Source organism: Musca domestica, unplaced genomic scaffold (genome assembly GCF_030504385.1).
Source record: "Musca domestica strain aabys unplaced genomic scaffold, Musca_domestica.polishedcontigs.V.1.1 16, whole genome shotgun sequence".
Lineage (NCBI taxonomy): Eukaryota > Metazoa > Arthropoda > Insecta > Diptera > Muscidae > Musca > Musca domestica.
In genome coordinates this window covers 11,219,404-11,245,073 of record NW_026712219.1, presented here as the reverse complement: position 1 = coordinate 11,245,073, position 25,670 = coordinate 11,219,404, and the positions used below count along the sequence as shown (strand labels likewise).

General features: G+C 34.6%; 1 protein-coding gene across 1 annotated transcript; it reads left to right on the top strand.

Moving 5' to 3' along the window:
• Window positions 1-902: 902 nt before the first annotated feature.
• LOC101891357 (antigen 5 like allergen Cul n 1) lies at window positions 903-23,707 on the top strand. Its single transcript, XM_005185085.4, has 4 exons — window positions 903-1,311; window positions 7,998-8,147; window positions 22,942-23,189; window positions 23,267-23,707. Exons 1-4 carry the CDS (start codon window positions 1,186-1,188, stop codon window positions 23,517-23,519), a joined length of 777 nt encoding a protein of 258 aa, XP_005185142.1. The 5' UTR covers window positions 903-1,185; the 3' UTR covers window positions 23,520-23,707.
• The last annotated feature ends 1,963 nt before the right edge of the window (window positions 23,708-25,670 follow it).

The following is a 25,670-nucleotide window of genomic DNA, read 5'->3' as shown; positions in this document are numbered from 1 at the left end:
CCAATTTTGAATTGTGGTTTGAAAATATTTTTCATTGATCCAATACAAAATACATTTGAAGGAAATCGGTAGACTGAAAATATGTTTGTATGATAAACCGATCTATGCAACTATCACCGGGAACTAGTTTTAAATTAAAACTTCATTTTCCAGCTGCAATATTTCTAAAATGTCAAATGTTGAAGACGTCAGCAAGCGAACGATGACCGATGAAATATTGCCAGCCCAATTTTGCACAAAATTCTGGTTTCGCTTTATTATTTTTTAATTAATAACTTTATTAGTTCAATTTTGACAAAGAATTCAATAACAGCTGGGCAATAAAAGCATACAAATTTTTATGAAAATAAAACAATCTTGTTTATGAATGCTAGATTGCATAATTTGTTATGCTTACTAATTAAAAAATAAAAAAAAAACAACGGCAAAATTGTGTCATGGGAGTACTTTGTCTTATCAGCACAAAAAAAAAAATCAGAAGAATTCCCAACAGAAAAAAACAAGACACCAGAGTCTCGTGGCCAAAGTTTCTCGTTTTGCACTAATAGACATATCTCCCACCAAAAAGCCAACAAAGACAATAAAAAAAATCGAATATTTAAAAGAAATTAATAATAAAAAAGAATAATAAAACCCTTGTTTTAAAACATTACTAAAAAAAGCTTGTTCTAAATTTTTAAACACAGCAACGCTAACTAACAGAAGCCAAGCCAAGTCAAGCCAAGACACACATTATGCAAATATAAGAAAGGAAGAATAGAAAAAAAAACACAACCAACAACAATGACAACGACACCACAACAGGTGATTAGAAAAATTGATGAACAAAAAAAACGAAACAAAATGAAACAAAATAGCTTAGCCGTTGATCTTTCAACACCGTTCACATCATTTCAAATTCACCGCTCAACGCGAATCATTGGCCGCTTCGAAGACCGGCAATCGGCGACTTCCTAAATAAATAGACGGACGCGTCACTAACTTGAGCACCGCGAGATTCTTTGATTTGGTGAAGTTTTGAAAATCAAGAAAACAAACAAATATTGAATAAAAAATAATAATAACATTTTTCTAAAATTAAAAAAAAAATCATTAGATCGTTAGTTTTTTTTTCTTAAACAAATAGTTGTTTGAAAAAAATATTTTGTTTTGAGTGATTTTGATTGTGCACAGGCCAACAAGAAAATGTTGTTGTTATTTGTGTTTGTGTCATTGCAACTATCTTTTGGTTGGTGTCAACTTTCATGGTGTGATCCCTCTCTGTGCGATGGTCGCACCGATATTCGCCACATTGCCTGTGGAAATTATGGGGTAAGATCGAATTAATATTGAGATTAAAAGAAAACAGTATCTTACGCGAAATCAAAAGAGAATGGTAAATTAATTTTATTGTTTTGCTAGATTAGTGGGTGATGACGAGATTGTGATATTGTTATTGTTTTCGATATCAGTTCTTTTGATTTGCTGACAAGACAAGGTACTCCAATGACATAGTTTTTTTGTGGTTTTAATCGAAGACATAAAAATATTGAATTTTTAAAAGATGACTTTGGTGAGAAATATTTTCGGAAATAGGTACAAAAAATTTGTTCTTCAAACAAAATTTTTTTTTTGTAGTTTGAAAGCTTTATCCATTTAAAAATGCTAAAACCTAATTTTAAAGTACTAAAACCAATTCTCTTTAAAAAAAATGAATTTAATTTATAAAAGGTATATTCTCGTCACAAAACAAAAGACTTAAGACACGAACCTTGAAGCAGAGTGAAGGCGTATTTTTATACCCTCCACCTTGGAAAGGAGGGTATATTAACTTTGTCATTCCGTTTGTAACATCCTTAAATATTCGTCTTAGACCCCATAAAGTATATATATTCATAATCAGCATAAAATTCTAAGTCGATTTAACGATGTCCGTCTGTCTGTCTGTCTGTCTGTTGAAATCACGATACAGCCCATATTATTTGAAGTAGAGCTCCAAAATTTAGCAGAGCTATTTGCATTGTGTCTAGGATGGTTGGTATTGAAAATGAGATATATCGGTCCACGTCCTGGTATAGTCCCCATATAACGGTACCTCCCGATATTCGGTATTTTGATGATTTATGCCACGTTTTTTCACGGATTTGTCTTAAAATTGGTATTTGTAGGTCATAGCAGGTCCCTGAGCGTGTGGCAAAACATTGCATGTATGGGTCCAAAATTTGGTATAGCCCCCATATAACGGTACCTCCAGATATTCGGTAATTTGATGATTTTTGCAACATTTTTTCACGGATTTGTCTGAAAATCGGTATTTGTTGGTCATAATGGGTTCCAGCTCCGGTGGCGAAACATTGCATGTATGGGTCCATGATTTGGTATAGCCCTCATATAACGGTACCTCCCGATATTCGGTATTTTGATGGTTTTTGTCCTAGTTCGTGTGGCGAAACATTGTAATTATAGGTCCACGTTTTGGTATAGCCCCCATATAACGGGACCTCCCGATATTCGGTAATTTGATGATTTTTGCCACATTTTTTTCACGGATTTGTCTGAAATTTGGTATTTGTTGGTCATAATTGGTTCCAGCTTCGGTGGCGAAACATTGCATGCATGGGTCCATTATTTGATATAGCCCCCATATAAAGGTACCTCCCGATATTCGGCATTTTGATGGTTTTTGCCACATTTTTTCACTGATTTGTCTAAAAATTGGTATTTGTGGGCCATAATGAGTCCTAGTTCGTGTGGCGAAACACTGTAATTATAGGTCCACGTTTTGGTGTAGCCCCCATATTACGGTACCTCCCCATAATCGGCATTTTAATGGTTTTTGCCACATTTCTTCTAATGCTTATTTTACCCTAAGGTGGAGGGTATTAAAAGTTTGGCCCGGCCGAACTTAATGTTTTTTTACTTGTTATGCACTTGATTGGTCAACGTGCAAAAATAAATTTTTTGAAACTATTAAGGAGGAGAGCTTATAGGGGCCAAGATCGGGAATGTGGTTCCCTCCACACCGTCCGTCTGTCCGTCTATCCGTCTGTGAAAATCACTCTAGCTTCCGAACGAAATGAAGTAGGTTGATAAAATTTTACTCAAATGTATATTATGTCTGCAGGACTTTTGGTATTGAAAATGGGTCATGTAGGTCCACGCTTTGGTATAGCCCCCACATCATGGTTTGATTTTGGTGATTTAAGCGACATTATTCACCGGGATTGTTTCAAATTTGGTGTTTGTAGTTCGTAACGGATACTACAGCCTATGACAGAAAATTGTCTGTGGCGGTCCACGTTTCGTATATCTCCCATATAACGGTACCTCCCGATATTCGATATTTTCATGATTATAACAACATTATTCGACGAAATTATTTTAAATTTCTTATTTGAAGTTCGTAAATTGTAGTACAGCCCTATGACAAAAATGTTTGTATACAGGTACCGATATTGAGTATCCTGATGATTTTAGCAACATTATTTACCACAATCATTTCAAATTTCGTATTGGGAGAACTTAAAGGTTACTACAACCTGTGGAAAAAAAATTGGTATGCAGGTCAACGTTTTCTTATATGATGTTACCGACATTATTTACCGGAATTATTTATAAATTTCGTATTTGAAGTTCGTAACGGATACTACAGCCAATGACCAAAAAAATGTTTGTACGCAGTTCCACGTCTTCGTATAGCTCCCAATTAATGGTACCACCGATAATTGGTATTTTGATGATTTTAGCGATATTATTCGCCGGAATCAATTCAAATTTGGAAGTTCTTATTGAGTACTGCAACCTGTGCCAAAAAACTTAGTATGCAGGTCCACGTCTTCGTATTGCCCCAATACAAGGGTACAGATACTCGGTATTTAATAATTTTTTGCTACATTATTTCCCTGAATTGTTGCAATTTTCATATTTGAAGTTCGTAATAACTACAGCCTATGACCTCATATAACAGTTTTAATTTAAGTAGTAGTTTTCGAACTTTTTTTAATTTTTCAAACGACCAATTAAATTGTCAGACGCTGCCGGAATATTGGTCTGTGGTATTTTGGCTCGTTCCCGGTGAAGCGCTTGCTTGAGGTGATCGACAGAATAGTCCAACGGATTGGTATCTGGAGAAAAACCTCATTTTGTAACCATTCTGGGGTGGCGCGTGCTGAGTGCGATGGTGCTGAGTCCTGTTCAAATGTCCAAGGCTTGCGGAGAAAATGTTTGCGTGCCCAAGGCTTTAATACACCCTCCAGAATATTTTCGCGATAATATTCGGCATTTATTCTGATGCCACGGTCGATTAATACGAGCGGAGAGCGACCATTGGCTGTTATGGCGGACCAAACATTCTAATGTACAAAATTTGTACCAAATTGAATACAAATATTTTCAATTTGTGCTGGAGATACCACAACGATTGAACGGATAAATACTCTTTCGCTCACGGCCTAGCGGGGTGGTTTCGGAATCTTTGGCCTGTCTGTTGTGTTAGCAAAACAAAAGACTTAAGACACAAACGTCATTCTATTGGCGCTTGTAGCTGTTAATTACATAATTTTGCCAATTTGTATGTTATGATTTGAGTAGAAAATAGTCTCTTGAAAATGTTGAACATTATTTGATTTTTTTGGTATAATCTAGCGACGCAACCAGATATGAATTTTGAAACTATATAAGGGCAAAGTGTAGAAGCATTTTTAAACGCTGTTTTCCGATATTTTGCAAACAAAGCCTCTGTTATTTAGTAAGTTTGCGTCGTATATACAGTGACATTTTCATATTTGGAACGTTTATAGAATACTTTTAAACGCTCTAATATTGAATATTGAACTTTGAATACCCTCCACCATTTGCAACGAATTTGGCAATTTTCAAAAAAAAAAAAAAAAATAAAATCCTTAAAAAAATCAGTTGAAGTCTTAAAAATACCTAATGAAGTCGTTATATTAGGGTCTATACTAAGTCGTGGACATGCATAGGCAACTTTTGTCACAATATTTAAAAGCGAAACTTGGAAAAAATCGGTGAATTTTGTCGCTAAAATCATCAAAATACCGAACATATACGAAGGCATGGACCTGCACAGACAATATTTGTCATAGGCTGTAGTATCCATTACGAACTTCAAATTCCAAATTTGAAAAATTCCGAACATCGGGAGATGCCGTTATATGGGGTCTATACGAAGACATAGACCTGCAGAGACAATTTTCTGTCATAGGCTGTAGTATCTATTATGAACTTCAAATTCCAAATTTGAAATTTTAATAATGTTGCTAAAATCATCAGAAAACCGAATATCGGGAGGTTCCGTTATATGGGGTCTATATGAAGACTAGATCTGCACTGACAATTTTCTGTCATACGCTGTAATATCCATTACGAACTATAAATACCAAATTTGAGACAATTCCGGTGAATAATGTCACTGAAATCATCAAAATACCGAATATCGGGAGGTACCGTTATATGGGGGCTATATGAAGGCGGGGACCTGTACGGACAATTTTCTGTCATAGGCTGTAATATCCATTACGAACTTCAAATATCAAATTTCGGATGAATATTGTCGCTTAAATGTCCAAAATACACCAAATATTGGGAGGTACCGTTATATGGGGACTATACCAAAACGTGGACCTACATGGTCCATTTTCAATACCAAAAGTCCTACAGACCTAATCTATATATATAAAAATCAATTGTTGTTTGTTGGTAACGGAATCAGTTGAAAACGGCTGGACCGTTTTGCATAATATTTTGTACAAACGTTCGTCATACCCCGAGTTAGGTTTTGAAAGAAAAAAATATTGACCACACCTCCTTTTACGCCCACTATTACAATTTATCTAAAATCTTTATATTTGCCAAAATAGTGAAGATATCGGTTTGAGAATTATTACACGAGATGCTGTTGGCTTTCCATCCAACCCTAAGTACTTATTTAGGGGCTGAGGAAGGCGCCTACTTTTAAATCTATCTCTCTATATGTAAAAGAAAGTTGTGTTACTCTTATAACATAAAGACCGCCGGTCTGATTTTAACGATTTAGACAAATTCGGAATTGCCTCTTGGCAGAAAACAATAAAATCCAAAAAATGGCGTAAAAATGTGAAATTTGAACATTTTCATTTTGACTTTTAAAATGTACAATAGTAATGTTTTATTTTGCATAATTTTTTTCCATTTTGACTTACTATTTTCGAATGTACATTTGTAGTGTTTTTTTTTTTTTTTTGAATTCTAATATGATGTGTAGGTTTTTTTGGGTAATATAAAGCCACAACGGATAAAACTGTTATTTATAGATTTTATGTATTTATTCGTAATACCCAATAAATACATAAAATCTATAAATAAAAATTTTATACGTTGTCGCTTTATATGAAAATTTTAAAATCGGGAAAATCGACAATTTTTCAATGGAATCGAATTTCAAAATAATAGTACATTCTACCGACAAACTTCGTAATCACCTTTAAAAATTTGCCGCAAAAAATCAGCGAACCAGTTGAAGATTATTTTTTCGATATTGAAGTGTACATATTTTTATTGGTTTGAATTCTGAATGAATAATATTAAAAATGAAATGAGGGCGCAATACGATGTTAAATGCTTTCTACTCCAGGACCTACATCGTGCTTTAGCTGGAAGATGCGAACACATTTAAACAAACAAAAATGGCCGAAGAAGCGTTATGGGGTTAATTTCAAAAAGTGGACCTGCTTCTTTCATATGACAATAAATTGTCAAATGAGAACACAAAATGCAAAATACATTGGGACTGCAATCAGTCAAATACCGACTATAAAGAACGCAAAATATAAATTCTACCTAAACATTCAAGATACCTTTAATCGCTTTTGCAGGTCATGATATGGATCATAACCCCTGATAACGGAACAACCCGATTTCAAGCATATTCCACATTTTAACCATATTTTTCGTACTAATTTTAGCTTATGTTGATAATTTAAGAAGAAACCATCTTTGCAAAAAATTATCACGTTTTGGTATCACCATCATATGATTTAAGGTATTTTCGGGGTCTTGGCCACTTTTTTCATTTTTTTGGCCCTTATATAAATTTTTATTTTTCGGAAAAGTGCGAATCTTTGTCTTGAGGCTACCTGGGGTAAAAAACCCTGGGGTAGAAAATCATCTTACAGATAATTATCCTCATAGGAATTTATTTAAGTATAGTCCCCACATTAGTATATCCCCAAGTCCAGGAATTTGTAACCCCCAAGAGAATATTGGTTGGGAACGTAGATTTGGGATGTACGTCTATATGAAGTAAACTCCGAAATGTCAATGTGGGACTCATTCAGTCGGAAATTGTGGCAGAAACATGAAAAAATACGAAGTTATGAAGTAACTTTATTGGTTCTCACCCGCAAAATTTAAATGACAAACAATTCATGCCCATCTTACTGTAATCGGAGCAAAAGAGTAATTTTTTTGGCTATTCTGACAAGATTCTGCCTTCAAGTATGAGGTGGACAAAACTGAATACCACGCAGTACGGGATTTTAAACGTTGGAAATGCAAATTTCAAATTATAGCTCATTTGAATGCTTTTACTTATAATCAAAATTGGAGTAATTATAATGGCGTCATTACTTATAATCAAAATTTTGCCGCCTACATAAGTCAGATCTGTGATTTATTATGCTTTGAAGACTAAAAGTACGGGCCGGCAACGCGGACCGGTCCAGCTAGTATACATTAAAAATAAAAAATTTTATCAACCTACTTCATTTCGTTCGGAAGCTAGTGTGATTTCCGCAGACAGACGGACATCGCTAAATCGACATAGAATTTAATGCTTATCAAGAATATATATACTTTGTGGGGTCTAAAATGTATATTTCTAATATTTACCATACTATGGTGGAGGGTATAAAACCTGACTTCCATTTGACTCCAATATAAACTGTAAATTAAATTTAGTTATGCTTGTGGCTTGTTACTCCTCATGTCATTTACTAATTCAAATTCTTTTCCAATTCCAGCATTTCGCCAAAAATTGTCAACCTGATGCCAAAGTGATTGACATAAATCCATATCGGCGTGTGTTTGTTGATGAGCACAATAAACGGCGAAATTTAATAGCCTCCGGGCGATTGCCCGGCTACTATCCAGCCTCCAGAATGGCCACAATGGTAAGTTATTCACTCGAAATATTAAAATTCAATTAGACCCAAATGTGATTGAATATTCAAAAAAGAAAGGAATGTCAATAAAAAAAATTAAAAATTTAAAAATTTTGAATACGTCAATATTGCATAATGGAAACTAAGACGACACAATAACCGTAAACTAGGTCTACCGCCCGCCAACAACAAAGGCATCAGCTTCACAACAAACTAATGGAAATGTATGCAAATGGCCAAAAGCGATTAAGAATGCAAACAAAAAAATACACAGACAAATATAATTCTCTCGATCGAAAGGCGCGCGCACTGTCTCAATCACTGAAGATTGTTTTTTTTTTTCTTTTTTTTTTTCGTTTGTACGCCTAACAACAACGCATGTGAGTTAGAAATAAATAAATATTAATGGAAATGTTAAATTAATACAACAAAATTTCGTCTATGAATAATCACAACAACAACGACAACAATACTAGAATCAACCAAAACTCGTAAAATTCTGTTGAATCAAAAATTAAAAAAAAAAACATAAAAATATTGAAAGCCCCAGACAATTAATTAATTCGTTTTCAAACGACGAAAGAAAGAAAGAAGAAAGATGGGATGAATACTCTTTCGCCCTTTTGAATTCCAATAAGATTTCAAGATTAGAATCTGGTTCTATGACAAATAAAATAAAATTTAATGAACTGTCAAAAAAGTGATGATGGCAATGTTATTAAATGTGATTAGCATCGCCTTAAGAGGAGCTTAAATGGCCAGAACAGAAATCGGGTTACCACAAGTCTATTATTCCGTTTCGGATACAAATGGGTGCAGCCATTGATTTATTTTAATTTTATTTTGAGATCTATATAAACCGAAATAGATAATACTAATCATGGAAACCAGTTCGAGAGCTAGGCTGTGTAATGACACATTAATTGGTCTAGAGCTAAAAAAAATGTGATTTGTTTTAAAAGATTAATTTGTTTAACTGACTAAAATTAAATTTATCTTGTCAAAATAAATCAAGAATTATTAACGGTTTGAGTAAAGTTATCAATTTCAATTTATTGCAACCAAAAAATATTAAAAAAGTAATAATAACCTTGAAAAGCATAATTAACATATGTGGCGTATAAGTATTTTCATAACGTATGCGCCCCAATGGACAATACGAGGATTTTTTAAGCAACAACCTGATATTTTTTAAAAAAATACTTCCCAATGAACATTAAAGACTTAAAAGTTGATTTTTTGAATTTTTTTTGTGTATATGTATATATATATATTTTGCCCCATTTTTTCATGGATTTTTCTAAAATTTGGTATTTGTTGGTCATAATGGGACCTAGTTCGTGTACCTCCCGATATGCGGTATTTTGATGATTTTTGCCACACTTTTTCACGGATTTATCTGAAAATTGGTATTTGTAGGTCATAATGGGCCCTAGTTCGTGTGGCGAAGCATTGTATATATAGGCCCACGCTTTGGTATAGCCCCTTTTAACGCACCTCCCGATATTCGGTATTTTGATGATTTTTGCCACACTTTTTCACGGATTTATCTGAAAATTGGTATTTGTAGGTCATAATGGGCCCTAGTTCGTGTGGAGGAGCATTGTATGTATAGGTCCACGCTTTGGTATAACCCCCATATAACGATACCTCCCGATATTCGGTATTTTGATGATTTTTGCCACATTTTTTCACGGATTTGTCTGAGAATTGGTATTTATAAGTCATAATGGGACCTAGTTCGTGTGGCGAAACATTGTATGTACAGGTCCACTTTTTTGTATATTCCTATATAGCGGTAGCTCCCTATATTTGGTATTTTGATGATTTTTGCGACATTTCCCACGAAAATATCGTAATTGGGTCATAATTGGTTCTAATGTTTTAGTTACCCTATGGTGGGGGGTATTAAAAGTTCGGCAATATTCACAATAAAAGACTTCTTGGAGAATTTTTTTTTTTCGACAGAAGATCTCTCATATGTCTTCTATGGAATGAAGACCTCCTATAAAGAAGATTTCTCATAGATCTTCTATGAACAGAAGACCTTGCAAAGATTTCGAACGGTTGAAGGCCCTTCACTGGCCTTCTATGACAAAAAACCTAACCACTGTAAGTCCTTCCACGGGTCTATTATACATTCCACGGGAGTTCCATAGACCGAAAACCTTCCACAGGTCTTCTGTAGATAGAAGACCTTCTACCAACCATCCTTAGGTAATAATACCTCCTAGAGACTTTTTATGGTATGCCCTCTTCTAGCACTTTTTCCTCAGAAGAACTCTCATATGCCTCCCATGGTAAGGAATTCTTCTACAGGCTTTTTCGACATAAAAATCCTTTCACAGGTTTTCTGCAGGAGGTCTTCGGTGGATAAAAGATCCCCTAGAGACTTATATCGCATATATCTCTCATGGGAATACATCCTACCACATGCCTTCTATAGATGAAAGGCCTTCTTCTATTGGTAGAATACTTTCCACATGCCTTCTACGGAAAAAAAATTAAATCTCTTGAAAAATTTATGACCAGATTTTTATGAATGGAAGATGTCGCATTGTCTCCTATGGAAAGAAATCCTTTATAGATAAAAGATCTGCCACAGTTATTTTATGGGTAGAACACCATCATTCGACCTTCTGGGGGGAAAATCAGAGGTATTAGGAAATATTCTAAAAAAAACTGGTATAAAGGTCTTTGAGGCCATATCCCAAAAACTACGATCAGAGTCCTCGAATAAGAAATAAAAAAATCATTTATTACCAAATAATCTCTGCAAAATATTGAAAAAATCAACGATAGTCCCTATAACATATTCACCAATGATCCTGGAAAAAGTATATGCTTAAAAAATCAAGATTGGAAACCTGATAGAAACCTGCATGTGTTCCTTGAAGAAATACGAATTTAGTGACTCAAAAATGTATGATTTGAATGGTTTGCTAAAGGAAATTTTTGCTAAAGGAAGTCGTTTCCCGTACGATTTCCAATCATTTTTCGAAAATCCCAAATTGGGATAGAGAATCTGCCAAAAGTCTTCTATTGCCGAAATTAATGTTTTTTTACTTGTTATACTCTACAACACGACGTATTGAGATATTATAAGTTTAATTGGGCCAAAACTTCTGTAACACCTTGAAATATTGGTCCCCCACATAGGAAACTATATGTGGCTCTTCCTATCTCGCCGAGCTGAGTCGATATAGCTATGTATGTCCGTCCGTTCATCTGTCCATGATAATTTGTAATGATGCTACAGGTCGCAATTATTACTGTTTTTGGAGCTGATCGCAAAATATTTAGTGGCTGAAATGGACCAAAAACTATAAAATTCCCTGATTTTGCCGTTGCTCTACAGGTCGCAATTATAGACCAATTGACGCGGTAATTAGCATAGTGCTAGAGCTTAAGGCTGGGCAGAAGACTTCCAATTTGGATGGTCATCGGGTAATATTTAGTAGGTGAAATAGACCATAATATTTGTGTTAAATAAAAGTCAAATTTTCCATTAAACCGCGAATATTTATAATCCCGGCGAAATCGCAAATAGACGAACAGGTCAATTCTGACCGTTAAGTAGATGCCGATAATAAATATGTCGGATATATATAGCGAAATATATACAATAATCTCAATTTAAAAAATCTCAAGAATGGCTGGACCGATTTTGACAAATGTTGTCATTTCAGAATGCCCTCTTGGCATAAAAGAACAACATCTATAAAAAACTCGCATAAAAAGATGTCAAGCGACACGCCAGAGAAGAGAGTTAAGGGCAGGGAAGAATTTTAGCATTTTGGCTGACCATTGTAATATGCACTTTGTAACAACAATATTTTGGGAAATATATCAAATACAACTCAGAAATACCTTTGCTAAATTTTATAGAGATCGGTTCAGATTTGAATATAGCTCCCAAATATAACTTCGTTCGATTTACCTTTTATTTTGCACCAAATATTTGCCCAAATGGGATGGAATTTGTCACATACGATGAGTCTAGAAGCTAGTATGCCAAATTTGGTCAAGATCGGTTCAGATATAGCTATAGCTACCATATATAATGTTCATCCGATTTGTTGTATTTGTTACCCACAGCCGTAATATGCACTCCGTAACAACGATATTCAGGGAAATATATCAAATACAGCTCAAAAATACCTTTGCCAAATTTTATCGAGATCGGTTCAAATTTGGATATAGCTCCCTATATATATCTTTATCTGATTTCAAATTAATTTTGCACCAAATGGGCAATACAAGTCCGAATTTAAAAGATACAAATGCTTCGGCATATTTAGTCCTTTGAACTTTAAATTATAATTATAATCATAGCGTGTTTGATTGAATTCTCCCATAAAAAAACCTTTAATTGTTATGTGGAGCTCTACTAAATTAGCAAAGTGATGTAGGGTATCCTAAACTCGGCCCCGCCCGAATTTAGGACTTTCCTTACTGGTTTTATGTGAATATTCATTGAAAGATAATTCCTAATTTTTCCCTGTGTATTTTTACCATTTTAATGCATATATTTTCTTCAGACAAATCCAAGCGATTAAGTTATTGTTATTACTCGAAAAACGTGGAATTAATTAAATCGACACCGCACAATGCGCTGTTTTATTAATTATGCTTTTTTGTTTTATTCATATGTACAAAACGAGTAATTTCTCTATTCGAGCATTGTTTGTCATGGATTATTAAAGAGAAAATAATTTTAAATAAAACAAGTGAAAATAATATTAGAAAAGAAATAAGTCGTTTTTTATTTTCTATCAGATCTTTTAACCCAATTGATAAAGGTATTAACTAGGACTAGATTCTATTGTTGACAATCGAATATTGTACAAGTTTTCAAATTTTAATAATTCTCTAAATGAAATAATAAATAATTTATGAATAAAAACAATAATACATTACCCTTTTGTTATTTATTCCTGATTTATCACCTATATTTATGGAAATAATTCCCCTTGTACATCCAATAACTCAGACAAAATTATTTTTAGACAATATTTATTGTTCATTTTATGTTCAAAGAAGCTATGGTATTATTAAACACGTCTAATATGTTTCACGGTATTTATTGTTATTTTTAGGTACACAATTATTTATAATGCAAATTTGGTTTATCTAATTTTTTTGTTAAGACAATTTTTCGAGGTAATATTCTACACAAATTCATAAACCGTTAATAAAAACCCAAAAATTCTTTGATATAGTCCCAACGAAATCTTAAAAAATCACAGGTTAAATCAGTCGTTACCTTAAGTTTTATTCCAAAAACAAAAAAACTGTATAAGCCTATCTTTGAATAATAATTAATAATATCCTTGGGATATATTCTTAAAAGTACAAAATCATTTTTTCACATTTTATTTTTAAGGCTCTTATCATTCAGAACAATTATATATTCATTAAAAAATAACAATTTCTACGATATTTACAGGGTGAGGATAACAGCAACAAAGTAAAACGCCATAATTTTTACATTTTTTCTTAATTATATTGAATGAGAACAAAACATTGTCGGAAAAGCATCAAATTTTAGAATAAGTTTCGATTTGCTCGAATTGGTCACCTTTGACACGAATTATGGCCTTTAAACAGCCAATGAAATCGTCACACGCTGCCCGAATGTTGCTCTGCGGTATTTTGGCACATTCCCAGTGAAGCGCTTGCTTGAGGTATATTTTTGTGCCAATCTTCCTTTCCAAAATACTCCAGACACAATAGTCTAACGGATTGGTATCCGGAGATTTTGGTGGCCATTGTGCGCTGGAAATGAAGCGAGGAACTTCATTTCGTAACCATTCTTGGCTGGAGAGTGCTGAGTACGATGGTGCTGAGTCCTGTTGGAAAGTACAATGTCTGCGGCCAAAATGTTTACCTGTCCAAAGCTTTAATACACCCTCCAGAATATTATCGCGCTAATATTTGGCATTTATTCAGACCATCGGCTGTTATGGCGGCCTATACCATCACCAGGGCCGGCGCTTGAGTTCTGGTGGCCAACCGAAGGAGCACATTTTCAGCTGACCTCTTTTGGCAAGTAAACACGATCATTTTGTTTGTTTACAAGCTGCTGGACAACGAATGTTTTCTTATCGGAGAAAACCAAATTCGGCAGTTCACCATTACCACTTTCGGCCAAGCGAAGCAACTCTTTAGCTCTTTTGCGTCTATTTTCTTTAAGTTGCGACGAAAGTTCTTGCATTTTGGAATTTCAATGGCTTTACCCCGAGCTCATTTTTCAACATTTGCTGAATGGTATGTTGCGATATGTTAAGCTCAAGGGCTATTTTTCGGCCAATGCTACGCGGGTTTCGATCAAGTCTTTTCTTTGCTTTTCGAACCGTTTCTGCTGATGTTGCTGTTTTCTTCCGTCCACTTCCTTGACGTCGGGCTACGCTACCAGTATCACGGTAACGAGCAATGGTACGACACACAGAAGATTTATTCACATTTAAATGCTGGAGTGCTCTAACGATAGTCACTTGTGGTTTTCCAGCCAAATATAGAGAAATCACACTATCACGCTCGAATTCCATCACGAATAACTTTTTTCTGGAAAATTCTCACCAAAATGCATTTGTACACTGGTAAACAATATAATGAGCTTTCACTGGAATAATTTTAATAGCTGTCGAACGAGGAGCTTAGAAATGACAGCAGTCTGAAGTTGGTTACAGTTCTTTCATCTCACCCTGTATATTGAAGCTATATCCAAATCTGAACCGATCTTGACAACATTTTAAACACCTTTTTCTGAGCTATTTCTGATATCTGGTACCAAATATTATTCTTGTGGAGTGCATATTACGCATGTTATGGACTTTAACATTAAATCGGATAAAACATTTATGTGGAAGCTATAGCTATATCTGATCCGATTTTCACCAAATTTGAAGTACTTGTTTCTAGGATGAATTCAGTTGGAATTGCCAAGATTCAGAACATTTGGATTGATATTGGACATTTGGCGCACAATAAACCTGATATCGGAAAAATATATACATACGGAAGCCCTATACAAATCTGATGCGATCTCGATACAGTTTGACAGAGGTATTTCTGTGCTGTATCTGATATCTGGTACCAACTATTATTCTTGTGGAGTGCTTATTACGCTTGTGAGGGACCCTAATCGGGTGAAACACAAGTATGGGAGCTATAGCTATATCTGAACCGATGTTCACCAAATTTGATGCATTTCTTGTGAACTGAATTCGGTTGGATGTGCCATTTTTTTGCTTTCATTCATTAAAATTTAAAAATTATGTGTTTGACTATGTTGCAGTTTTTTTTTATCCTACCTTGTATGTATACTAACTAGCCTTAAGAGTGTATTAAATATTAAATTCGTTTATTTAAAAAAATTCCTGCAGGACCCAGAAAAATTGTCATAAAAAGTCCTTGAAAATGTATGTAAGAAAAATATTCCTTAAAAAATCCAGACCTGGTGGTCCTCAAATTTTGTTCTTTAAAATTTAGGACATTTGGACTGATATTGGCCATTTGGTACAACATTATCCCGAAATCGTTTGAAGATATATATGGAAGCTATAACCAAATCTGAACCGATCTTGATCAAATTTTGCAGAAGTATTTCTGGGCTGCAGCTGATATCTGATACCTAACATCATTTTTGTGGGGTGCATGTGACAAATGTGAGGGACTTAAACACCAAATCGAATGAAACATATATATGGGAGCTACAGCTATATCTGAACCGATTTGAACCAAATTTAAAGTACTTGTTTCTAGGATGAATTCAGTCCGAATCGACCAGATTCAGTTCATTTGGGCCGATATTAGTCATTTGGTGCATAATAAACCTGATATCAGATAAAGATACATATGAACCCATCCCGATATTTTTTAAAAATTCACCTTTACCTCAAAAAAAAATCTTAAGTGAGTCTCGTTTCTAGAAGTCTCTTTTATATAAAAATAAATATATTCCCAAAAAATTAAAGTTTATTGGTCTGAATGTCTTTGCAACAGTATTTTTTTTTTTAAATCCGCAATTAGCGCTCTCTGAGTCCTTAAAAACTAAACTGTAAAGGATCTTTATTGCTCTGACACTTATTAAAAAAATGAAAATCCACTTATATGGCTCTTGTCATCCTCTGAAATTTTTATACCCTCCACCATAGTATGGAGGGTATATTAAGTTTGTCATTCCGTTTGTAACACCTCGAAATATACATTTTATATCCCACAAAGTATATATATTCCTGATCAGCATAAAATTTTATTTTTATCCGCCTGTGGAAATCACTCTAGCTTCCGAACGAAATGAAGTAGATTGGTAAAATTTTACTCAAATGTGTATTATGTCTGCAGGACTTTTGGTATTGAAAATGGGCCATGTAGGTCCACGTCTTCGTATAGCCTCCATATAACGGTATCTCCCGATATTCGGTATTTTGATGATTTTAGCGACATTATTTACCGGAATTGTTTCAAAATTGATATTTAAAGTTCATAATAAATACTACGGCTTAAGACAGAAAATGGGCCATGTAGGTCCACGTCTTTGTATAGCCCCCATATAACAGTACCTCCTGATATTCTGTATTTTGTTGATTTTAGCGACATTATTTACCGGAATTGTTTCAAATTTTCAAATGGTATTTGAAGTTCGTATTAGATACAACGGCTTAAGACAGAAAATGGGCCATCTAGGTCCACATCTTCGTATAGCCCCAATATGAATGTACCGCCGATATTCGGTATTAGGATGATTTTAGCGACATTATTTACCGGAATTTTTTCACATTTTGTATTTGAAGTTTGTAATGGATACTACAGCCTATGACAGAAAATTGTCTGTACAGGTCCACATTTTATAACCCCCATGGCACCTCCCTATATTCGGTATTTTGATGATTCTAGCTATATTATAAACAGATTTTTTCTAGTTTCGCATTTGAATATTGTAATAGCTTGTGACAAAAGTTGCCTATGCAGGTCCATGTCGTCTTATAGACCCTAATATACGGCTACATTCGGTATTTTTAAGATTTTAATTTTTAACCTTTTTTTTTTTGAAAATTGTCAAATTTTTATCAGATGGGGTATTCAAAGTTCGGCCCGGCCGAACTTTCAGCTTTTTTACTTGTTTTTTAAAAAATCCATTTATTTTTTATCTTAAAAAGCCTTTGAAAAAATAATCTTAAAAAGTGGACATTAATGGCTCATGTGATCCTCCTCAAAACCAAATTTCTTGCTCTTGTATAAAAATCAGCTTTTGAAAAAAAAACTTAAAAACCCGAGTTTAGGACTCTTATCGTCCTCGGAAATTGTTCAAAAAAATCCATCATCATCTATTATATCTTAATATGTTACTCCCCCACTGCCTGTCAGAAGCATTTCTTGATCAGTGGCTTGGGATCTTCACAAGGCAACGAGATTAAGAAGATGCAGCCTCCTGTTAATTTGTTTTAATTATTTTTAATAACGGGAATATGATTTATTGTTTCCTGAAATAAATCAGATTTTCTGAGTTTTAGTTTTTATAAAGGAACTCTTGATATTAAATCAACTTTTTGTGTCTCTTTTTACCGCAAACATTTAAGTACTCCAAACGCCCAAGTTAATTTAAGAACACCTGTGAAGAGAAAAACCAAAATGAAAAAATGTATTACCTAATAGTATAGAAATTAATTAGCAATAATGTGTTTTAAAACAAATTTCTTTACACTTAGCTGCAATTAATAACATTTAAATGGTCGTAGTAAAATGAAGATCCCACGGTTAACAAAAACGGTGATATGATAAACGATTAACTTTTATTACATCTTAATTATATGATTTGTTTATCGTTAGAGCTTCTCATTTGTTTTTTCCAACAAAATGAATGGCTGTACAAACACTCATTACATTTGCGCATGCTCCCATGCATGAAGCAGATATAAACGTAGCTTGAATTTATTTTTGAGCGGAGACTGCAAATCTTGACACAACTGCAATATTTTAGAAATAAAACATTTTAGAATTAACTTAATAAAAAATGGTAATTAGAAAGCAGAATTATGATACCTATTATCTCCTAATTCCACCCACGTTTCTGTCCTGCATTTTGTTTCACTTTCACACAACACTGAGAATATTTTATTTTGTTTATGTTTCTTCTTCTTTTTTTTCGCAAAAAAAAGTTCATCACAGTTCAGACAAATAAATAATTTATGACAAATGATTAAAAATGCAACAACAACAGCAACAACCATACAATGGGTGGCGGAAATGACAAGCGATTAATTTGTCGTCGTGGAACATTAAAACCAGCAGATCACAAATCATGCCAGCGCTTTCATGTTGCCAGTTCCACCCATATTTTTATACCCTCCAACATAGTATGGAGGATATATTAAGTTTGTCATTCCGTTTGTAACACCTCGAATTATACATTTTAGACGCCACAAAGTATATATAATCTTGATCAGCAGAAAATGAAGTAGATTAATAACATTTTACTCAAAATTATATCTGCAGGACTTTTAGTATTAAAAATGAGCCATGTAGGTCAACGTTTTGGTATTACCCCCATATAACGGTACCTCTCGATATTCGGTATTTAGATGATTTTAGCGTCATTTTCACCGGAATTGTTTCAAATTTGCTATTTGAAGTTCGAAATGGATACTACAGCCTAAGACAGAAAATTGTCTGTGCAGGTCCACGGCTTCGTATAGCACCCATATAACGGTACCTCCCGATATTCGGTACTTTGTTGATTTTAGCGGCATTATTCAACGGAATTCTTTCAAATTTGGTACTTAAAGTTCGAAATGGATGCTACAGCCTAAGACAGAAAATTGTCTATGCAGTTCCAGGTCTTCGTATAGCTCCCATATAACGGCACCTCCTGCTATTCGGTATTTTGATGATTTTATCGACATTATTCATCGGAATTTTTTCAAATTTGGCATTTGAAATTCCTAATGAATACCACAATCTATGACGGGAGATTTTCTGTGCAGGTCCTCGTCTTCGTATAGCTCCCATATAACGGTACCTCCCAATATTCGGTATTTTGATGATTTCAGCGACATTTTTTACCGAAATTGTTCCAAATTTGGCATTTGAAATTCCTAATGCATACCACAGTCTATGACAGGAGACTGTCTGTGCAGGTCCTCGTCTTCGTATAGCCTCCATATAACAGTACCTCCCGATATCCGGTATTTTGATGATTTTAGCTACATTATTAACCGATTTTTTTAAGTTTCGCATTTTAATATTGTAATGGCTTATGACAAAAGTTACCTATACATGTTGTCCTAATATAACAGCTACATACGGTATTTTTAAGATTTTAACAGAACTTTTAACGGATTTTATTGTTTTTGAGAATTGCCAAATTCGTTCCAAATGGTGGAGGGTATTCAAAGTTCGGCCCGACCGAACTTACAGTTTTTTTACTTGTGTGTGTTTTTTTTTTTTTTTTTTTTTTGTAGCCACATATGGCGATGATTAGTCAGTGATTAGCATAGCCATAGCATCGATCCATAGATTTCCAGCATAACATCGATGCAAAAGAGATTTATTGTAAACAAAGACTGCATTGTCATTATTGCAACGTAATTGAAATAGCCACTAATGTGCAATTTGATTAATTTGCCGGATGAGGTGTCAAGAAGAAGAGTGTTTGTTTGAAAATATCTAAAATGGTTTTGAATTAAGGCGGATTGGATCATTATCAAGAAAACATCAACATTTTTGAAAATAATTTTGAAGTACTATTTTTTAAAAATTACTCTGTCGACAAGTAAAAATGACGTTAATTCGGCCGGCCAGAATTTTTGAATTCCACCACCATGGCGGAATTGAATCCTTTAGAAATATATAATATATAAATACCCAATATCGGGTGCTATCGATACATGGGGCTATACGATAAATTGGATCTCTGTGGATAATCTTCTGCAAAAATACCAAATTTCAAACAATTTATTTAAAAATTGTCATTTAATCGTCAAAATACCAAACATGGAATGGCGCCATTATTTGAAGTTTATAATGAACAATGGTCCTATATTAACCACTTTCCGCCATTACAAGCTCCAAATTTCATGAAATTTCGTTGGGAAATGCCTTTAAAATCCTCCTACCGAATGGTACAACTTCACTCGGAAATCTTTCGGTCCTTTGTGATCATCCTGCGTGGAAGGAAAAAAATAGAATTGGAAATAGAAAAAAACAACAAGTAAACCAGTAAGGAAAGTCAAAAGTCGGGCGGGCCGAGTATATGATACCCCACCCCACCCCACTATGCATATTTAGTAGAGCTCCCATAACAAAATAATTTATTTAATGTAGATCATACCTCCTATCAACATTTGACTTTAGAACTGTTATAAGTTGGTTCCCGAAGAACGAATATATGGGAGGCTTCGAGAAGGATTATATAGAAAAATGAGTATCGGAGCCGAGTTCCACAAAATGGAAATTCGCTCCATTTAGACTGATATTAGCCAAATAATGGCACAATAAACCGGAAATTGGATTAGGATTATATATGGAAACTATATCCAAATTTAAGCCGATCTCAATAAAATTTGGCAAATGTATTTCTGAGCTCTATAAGAAATCTGGTACCAAATATCATTGTTGTCGAATGCATATTACGAATGTGAGGAACTTAAACGTCAACTGAATTCGAATTCAACTGAAAATGCATGTCATTTGGACTGATATTGGCCATTTGGTGCACCAAATACCCGCAATTGGTTGAAGACATATGGGAGCTATATCTAAATCGGATCCGAATATCATCAATTTCAATAGGGTTCGTCCTTGGCCAAACAAATATGGCTTGCAAAATTTCATTTCAATCGGATAATAATAAATGCGACCTGCATTTTGTTCAAAAGAATACATGAACATACGGATGGACGGACTGACATGCATAAATCGACTCAGAAAGTGATTCTAAGATCTGAAGATCCTGAAAAGTAACAATGGGTCTATAATATCAAGATTTATATTTCTTGATACATTTTGTTTCCATTTTTGTGCCCTCCCCCCATTGGAGGGTATATTAGCTTTGTCATTCCGTTTGAAACTCCTCGAAATATTCATAATAGAAGAAGGTTTACAAGTAAGCAGGTTAAGAGAAGGTTTACAAGCAGGCAGGTTAAGTTCGTAAATGAGTCATGTCGGTCCACGTTTTCGTACAGCCCCTATATAACGCTACCTCCCGATAGTCGGTATTTTGAAGATTATATGAGCAACATTATTTAGCGGAATCGGATCTCAATTGACGCAGTCAATTGTTAACAAAGTGTTGCGAAATCGCTTTTTTCGTCAAACAAAAATTATTCATCTGTGAAAACTAAACAATGTGGTATTATGAATAATAAACTGAAGCAACGAGAAAAACAAAACAAACAAGTAAAAAAGCTGTAAGTTCGACCGGGCCGAACTTTGAATACCCTCCACCATTTGGTACATGTTTAACAATTTTCAATAAAATAAAATTCTTAAAAATATAAATAATAAATTCTTAAAATTTTATATTGGGGTCTATACGATAGAGGGAGGTACCATGGGGGTTATAAAACGTGGACCTGCACAGACAATTCTCTGTCATAGGCTGTAGTGACCATTGCGAACTTCAAATACCAAATTTGAAACAATTCCGGTAAATAATATCGCTAAAATCATCAAAATACCGAATATCGGGGAGTACCGGACCTGCACAGACAATTTTCTGTCATAGCCTGTAGTATCCATTACGAACTTTAAATACTAATTTTGAACCAATTCCGGTAAATAATGTCGCTAAAATCATCAAAATTCCGCATATCGGGAGATACCGTTATATGAGGGCTATACGAAGACGTGGACCTACATGGTCCATTTTCTGTTTTATGCTGTAGTATCTATTACGAACTTCAAATACCAAATTTTGAAACAATTCCGTCGAATAATATCGCTAAAATCATCAAAATACCGAGTTCTGGGAGGTACCCTTATATGGGGGCTATAAGAAGACGTGGACCTGCACAAACAATTTTCTGTCTTAGGGTGTAGTATCCATTTCGAACTTTAAATACTAATTTTGAAACAATTCCGGTGAATAATGTCGCGAAAATCATCAAAATACCGCATATCGGGAGATATCGTTATATGGGGGCTATACGAAGACGTGGACCTGCACAAACAGTTTTCTGTCTTTGGCTGTAGTATCCATTACAAACTTCAAATACCAATTTTGAAACAATTCCGGTGAATAATGTCGCTTAAATCACCAAAATACCTAAAATAGGTACCATTATATGGGGGCTATACCAAAACGTGGACCTCCATGGCACATTTTCAATACCAAAAGTCCTGCAGACATAATACACATCTGAGTAAAATTTTATCAACCTACTTCATTTCGTTCGGAAGCTAGAGTGATTTCCACAGACGGACGGGCATTGCTTAGTCGACATAGAATTTTATGCTGGAGTCTAAAATGTATATTTCGAGGTGTTACAAACGGAATGACAAACTTAATATACCCTCCACACTATGGTGGGGGGTGTAAAATTAATAACAATAGTTAAAATTATATATGTTAAACAGCTGATTTACTTAACAGCTAACATGGTAGAAGAATACTGGTAGTCGCATCTAAATAAATCTACTTATTTTTGAAAAAAAAAATTAAAAAAATGTGAAATATCAATGCTCCCAAGCATTAATGCATCTACCTGTATTCTTCAACCATGACAGCTAATAAATATAAGAGTGGCTCACCTAGAACGATATATTGATAACAAATAACACATCTGTCGCTTTTTTCCAGATATGGGATGAAGAACTCCAGTACTTGGCCGGCTTGAATGCACGCACCTGCATTTTAGATCACGATGATTGCTATCATACCTACCGTTTTAAGAATTGTGGGCAAAATCTTTGCGCCATTTCTCGTTCAAAAGAGGCTCCATTGAATGTTACCAATCTAATAGATCAAACTATACAGTTGTGGTTCGATCATGAGCATCATTTGGTGGATAGTTCATATGTCACGGCATTTCGTGTTTCACATCATTTGTAAGTATATTAAATGATTCCATCCTCCGCACTTCCAGTTAATTTTAATATTGGGATTCTTTTCTTTTTATTTGCAGTGAAAACTATGGCCACTTTACCGAAATGATTGTCGATCGAAATATTCGTCTTGGCTGTGCCATTATACAATACACCCGACCGGATTATCCCCATGTCCATGTCTATCATGTTGTGTGTAATTATGCCTCAGTGTATGCATTGGATACGCCACTCTATAATGTAGGTCGTCCGGGTAGCGGCTGCATAACCGGTGTTAATCCACGTTTTCCTGCCTTGTGTTCAGTCAATGAATTTTTCGATCCAAACTATTGAAATTTTGTTGATTTTATTGAATAGGAGATGAGATTTGTAGTTTAGAGCTATGTGTTTACTTTTTAAATATTGTAATATTATTTTAAGTTACATTTTTTTGTTTAATGTAAGAATAATGTTAAGAATGTTTTGTAATTAATCTTAAGAAGATCACAAAATAAAAACAAAATAACATATGGATGACGTAGTGCACCAAGTTATGTGTGTATTTTTATATATGAGCTCCTATAAACAAAACTACTTATCTTGATAGCATCCCATTGTATCTAGAAATTGGGAGTGTATAAGTTGGCCTTCAACTTCCTGAGTCCAGACAATCATAGATGCTGATTCACGCCACGGGCATCTCCTCGGCAACTTCCCTCGCTGGAGATCGTAGAGCGCAAAAGCCCACCGGGCGGTGGTTATTGTTGGTTAGCTGACTTTGATACCTACGAGACTCTGCTCTCATTGGAAGCAATTGTAATAGAAGAGGAACCAAAGAATTAAATAAAACTAAAATTCTTATTGAAAATGAGATATATCGGTCCAGTTCCCATATAATGGTACCTCCCGATATTCGGTATTTTGATGATTTATGCCACAATTTTCACGGATTTGTCTGAAAATTGGTATTTGTAGGTCATAATGGGTCCTAGTTCGTGTGGCGAAACATTGTATGTAAAGGTCCACGTTTTGGTATAGTCCCCATATAACGGTACCTCCCGATATTCGGTATTTTGATGATTTATGTCACAATTTATAGGATTTGTCTGAAAATTGGTATTTGTAGGTCATAACGGGTCCTAGTTCATGTATAAGTCCACGCTTTGGTATAGTCCCCATATAAGGGTACCTCCCGATAATCGGTATTTTGATTATTTTTGCCACATTTTTTTCACGGATTTATCTGAAAATTTGTATTTGTAGGTTATAATGGGTTGCAGCTCCTTTGGCGAAACATTGCATTTATAGGTCTCCGATTTGGTATAGCCCCCATATAACGGTACCTCCCGACATTCGGTATTTTGTAATGGTTTTTACCACATTTCTTCGCGGATTTGTCTAGAAATTGGTATTTGTAGGTCTTAATGGGTTCTAGCTCTTTTGGCGAAACACTGTATGTATAGGTCCACGTTTTTGTATAGCCCCATATAGCCGAATTTCCCGATATTCGGTATTTGATGAGTTTTGGCACATTTTCCCATGAATATGTCTAAAATTTTGTATATAGGCTCTAATTTTCTTTACCCTGAGGTGGAGGGTATTAAAAGTTTGGCCCGGCCAAACTTAATGTTTTTTTACTTGTTTTTTTTTTTTTTTTTTTAATAAAACACCAATATTTTCTTTTGTACAAAACAGGCAGGGAATTAGCAACAGTAAACTTGGACAATCCAATGCCGCTAAATGCGTCAAGAGAGTTAAAACATGGACTAATAAAAACGCCCACATATCCCTATGAAACAATGACAAAGTAGGGAAAATCATAAAAATCCTATGGGGAGCTCGCAATGAATTAAAATAAGTTAAAATACAGTAATTTCGGCCGGGCCTCCACCATTTAGAACAATTTTGGGAATTTTCGAAAAAGATAACATTCGCAAAAAAATTCTGTTAATATCTTAAAATTACCGAATATAGCCGTTATATTAGGGTCTGTACGACGTGCACCTACATATGCATTGTTTGTCACAAGCCATTACCATATTCAAATTCGAAACTTGAAATAAACGGTGAATAATGTAGCTAAAATCATCAAAATACCGTATATAGGGAGGTACCGTTTTATCGGAGCGATACGAAGACATGGACCTGCATAGACAATTTTTTGTCACAAGCTGTAGCTTCCATTACCAACTTCAAATACGATATCTCAAACAATTTCGGTGAGTATTGTACCTAAAATCGACAAAATACCGAATATAGGGAGGTACCGATATATGGGGCCTATATGAAGACCTGGACTCACATAGACAATTTTCTGTCACAGACTGTGATTCTCATAACGAACTCTAAATACGTAATTTGAAACAATTCTGGTGAATAATGACGCTAAAATCATCAAAATGCCAAATATTGGGAGGTCCCGTTATATGGGGGCTATATGAAGACCTGGACCTGCATAGACAATTTTCTGTCACAGGCTGTAGTATCCATTACGAACTTCAAGTA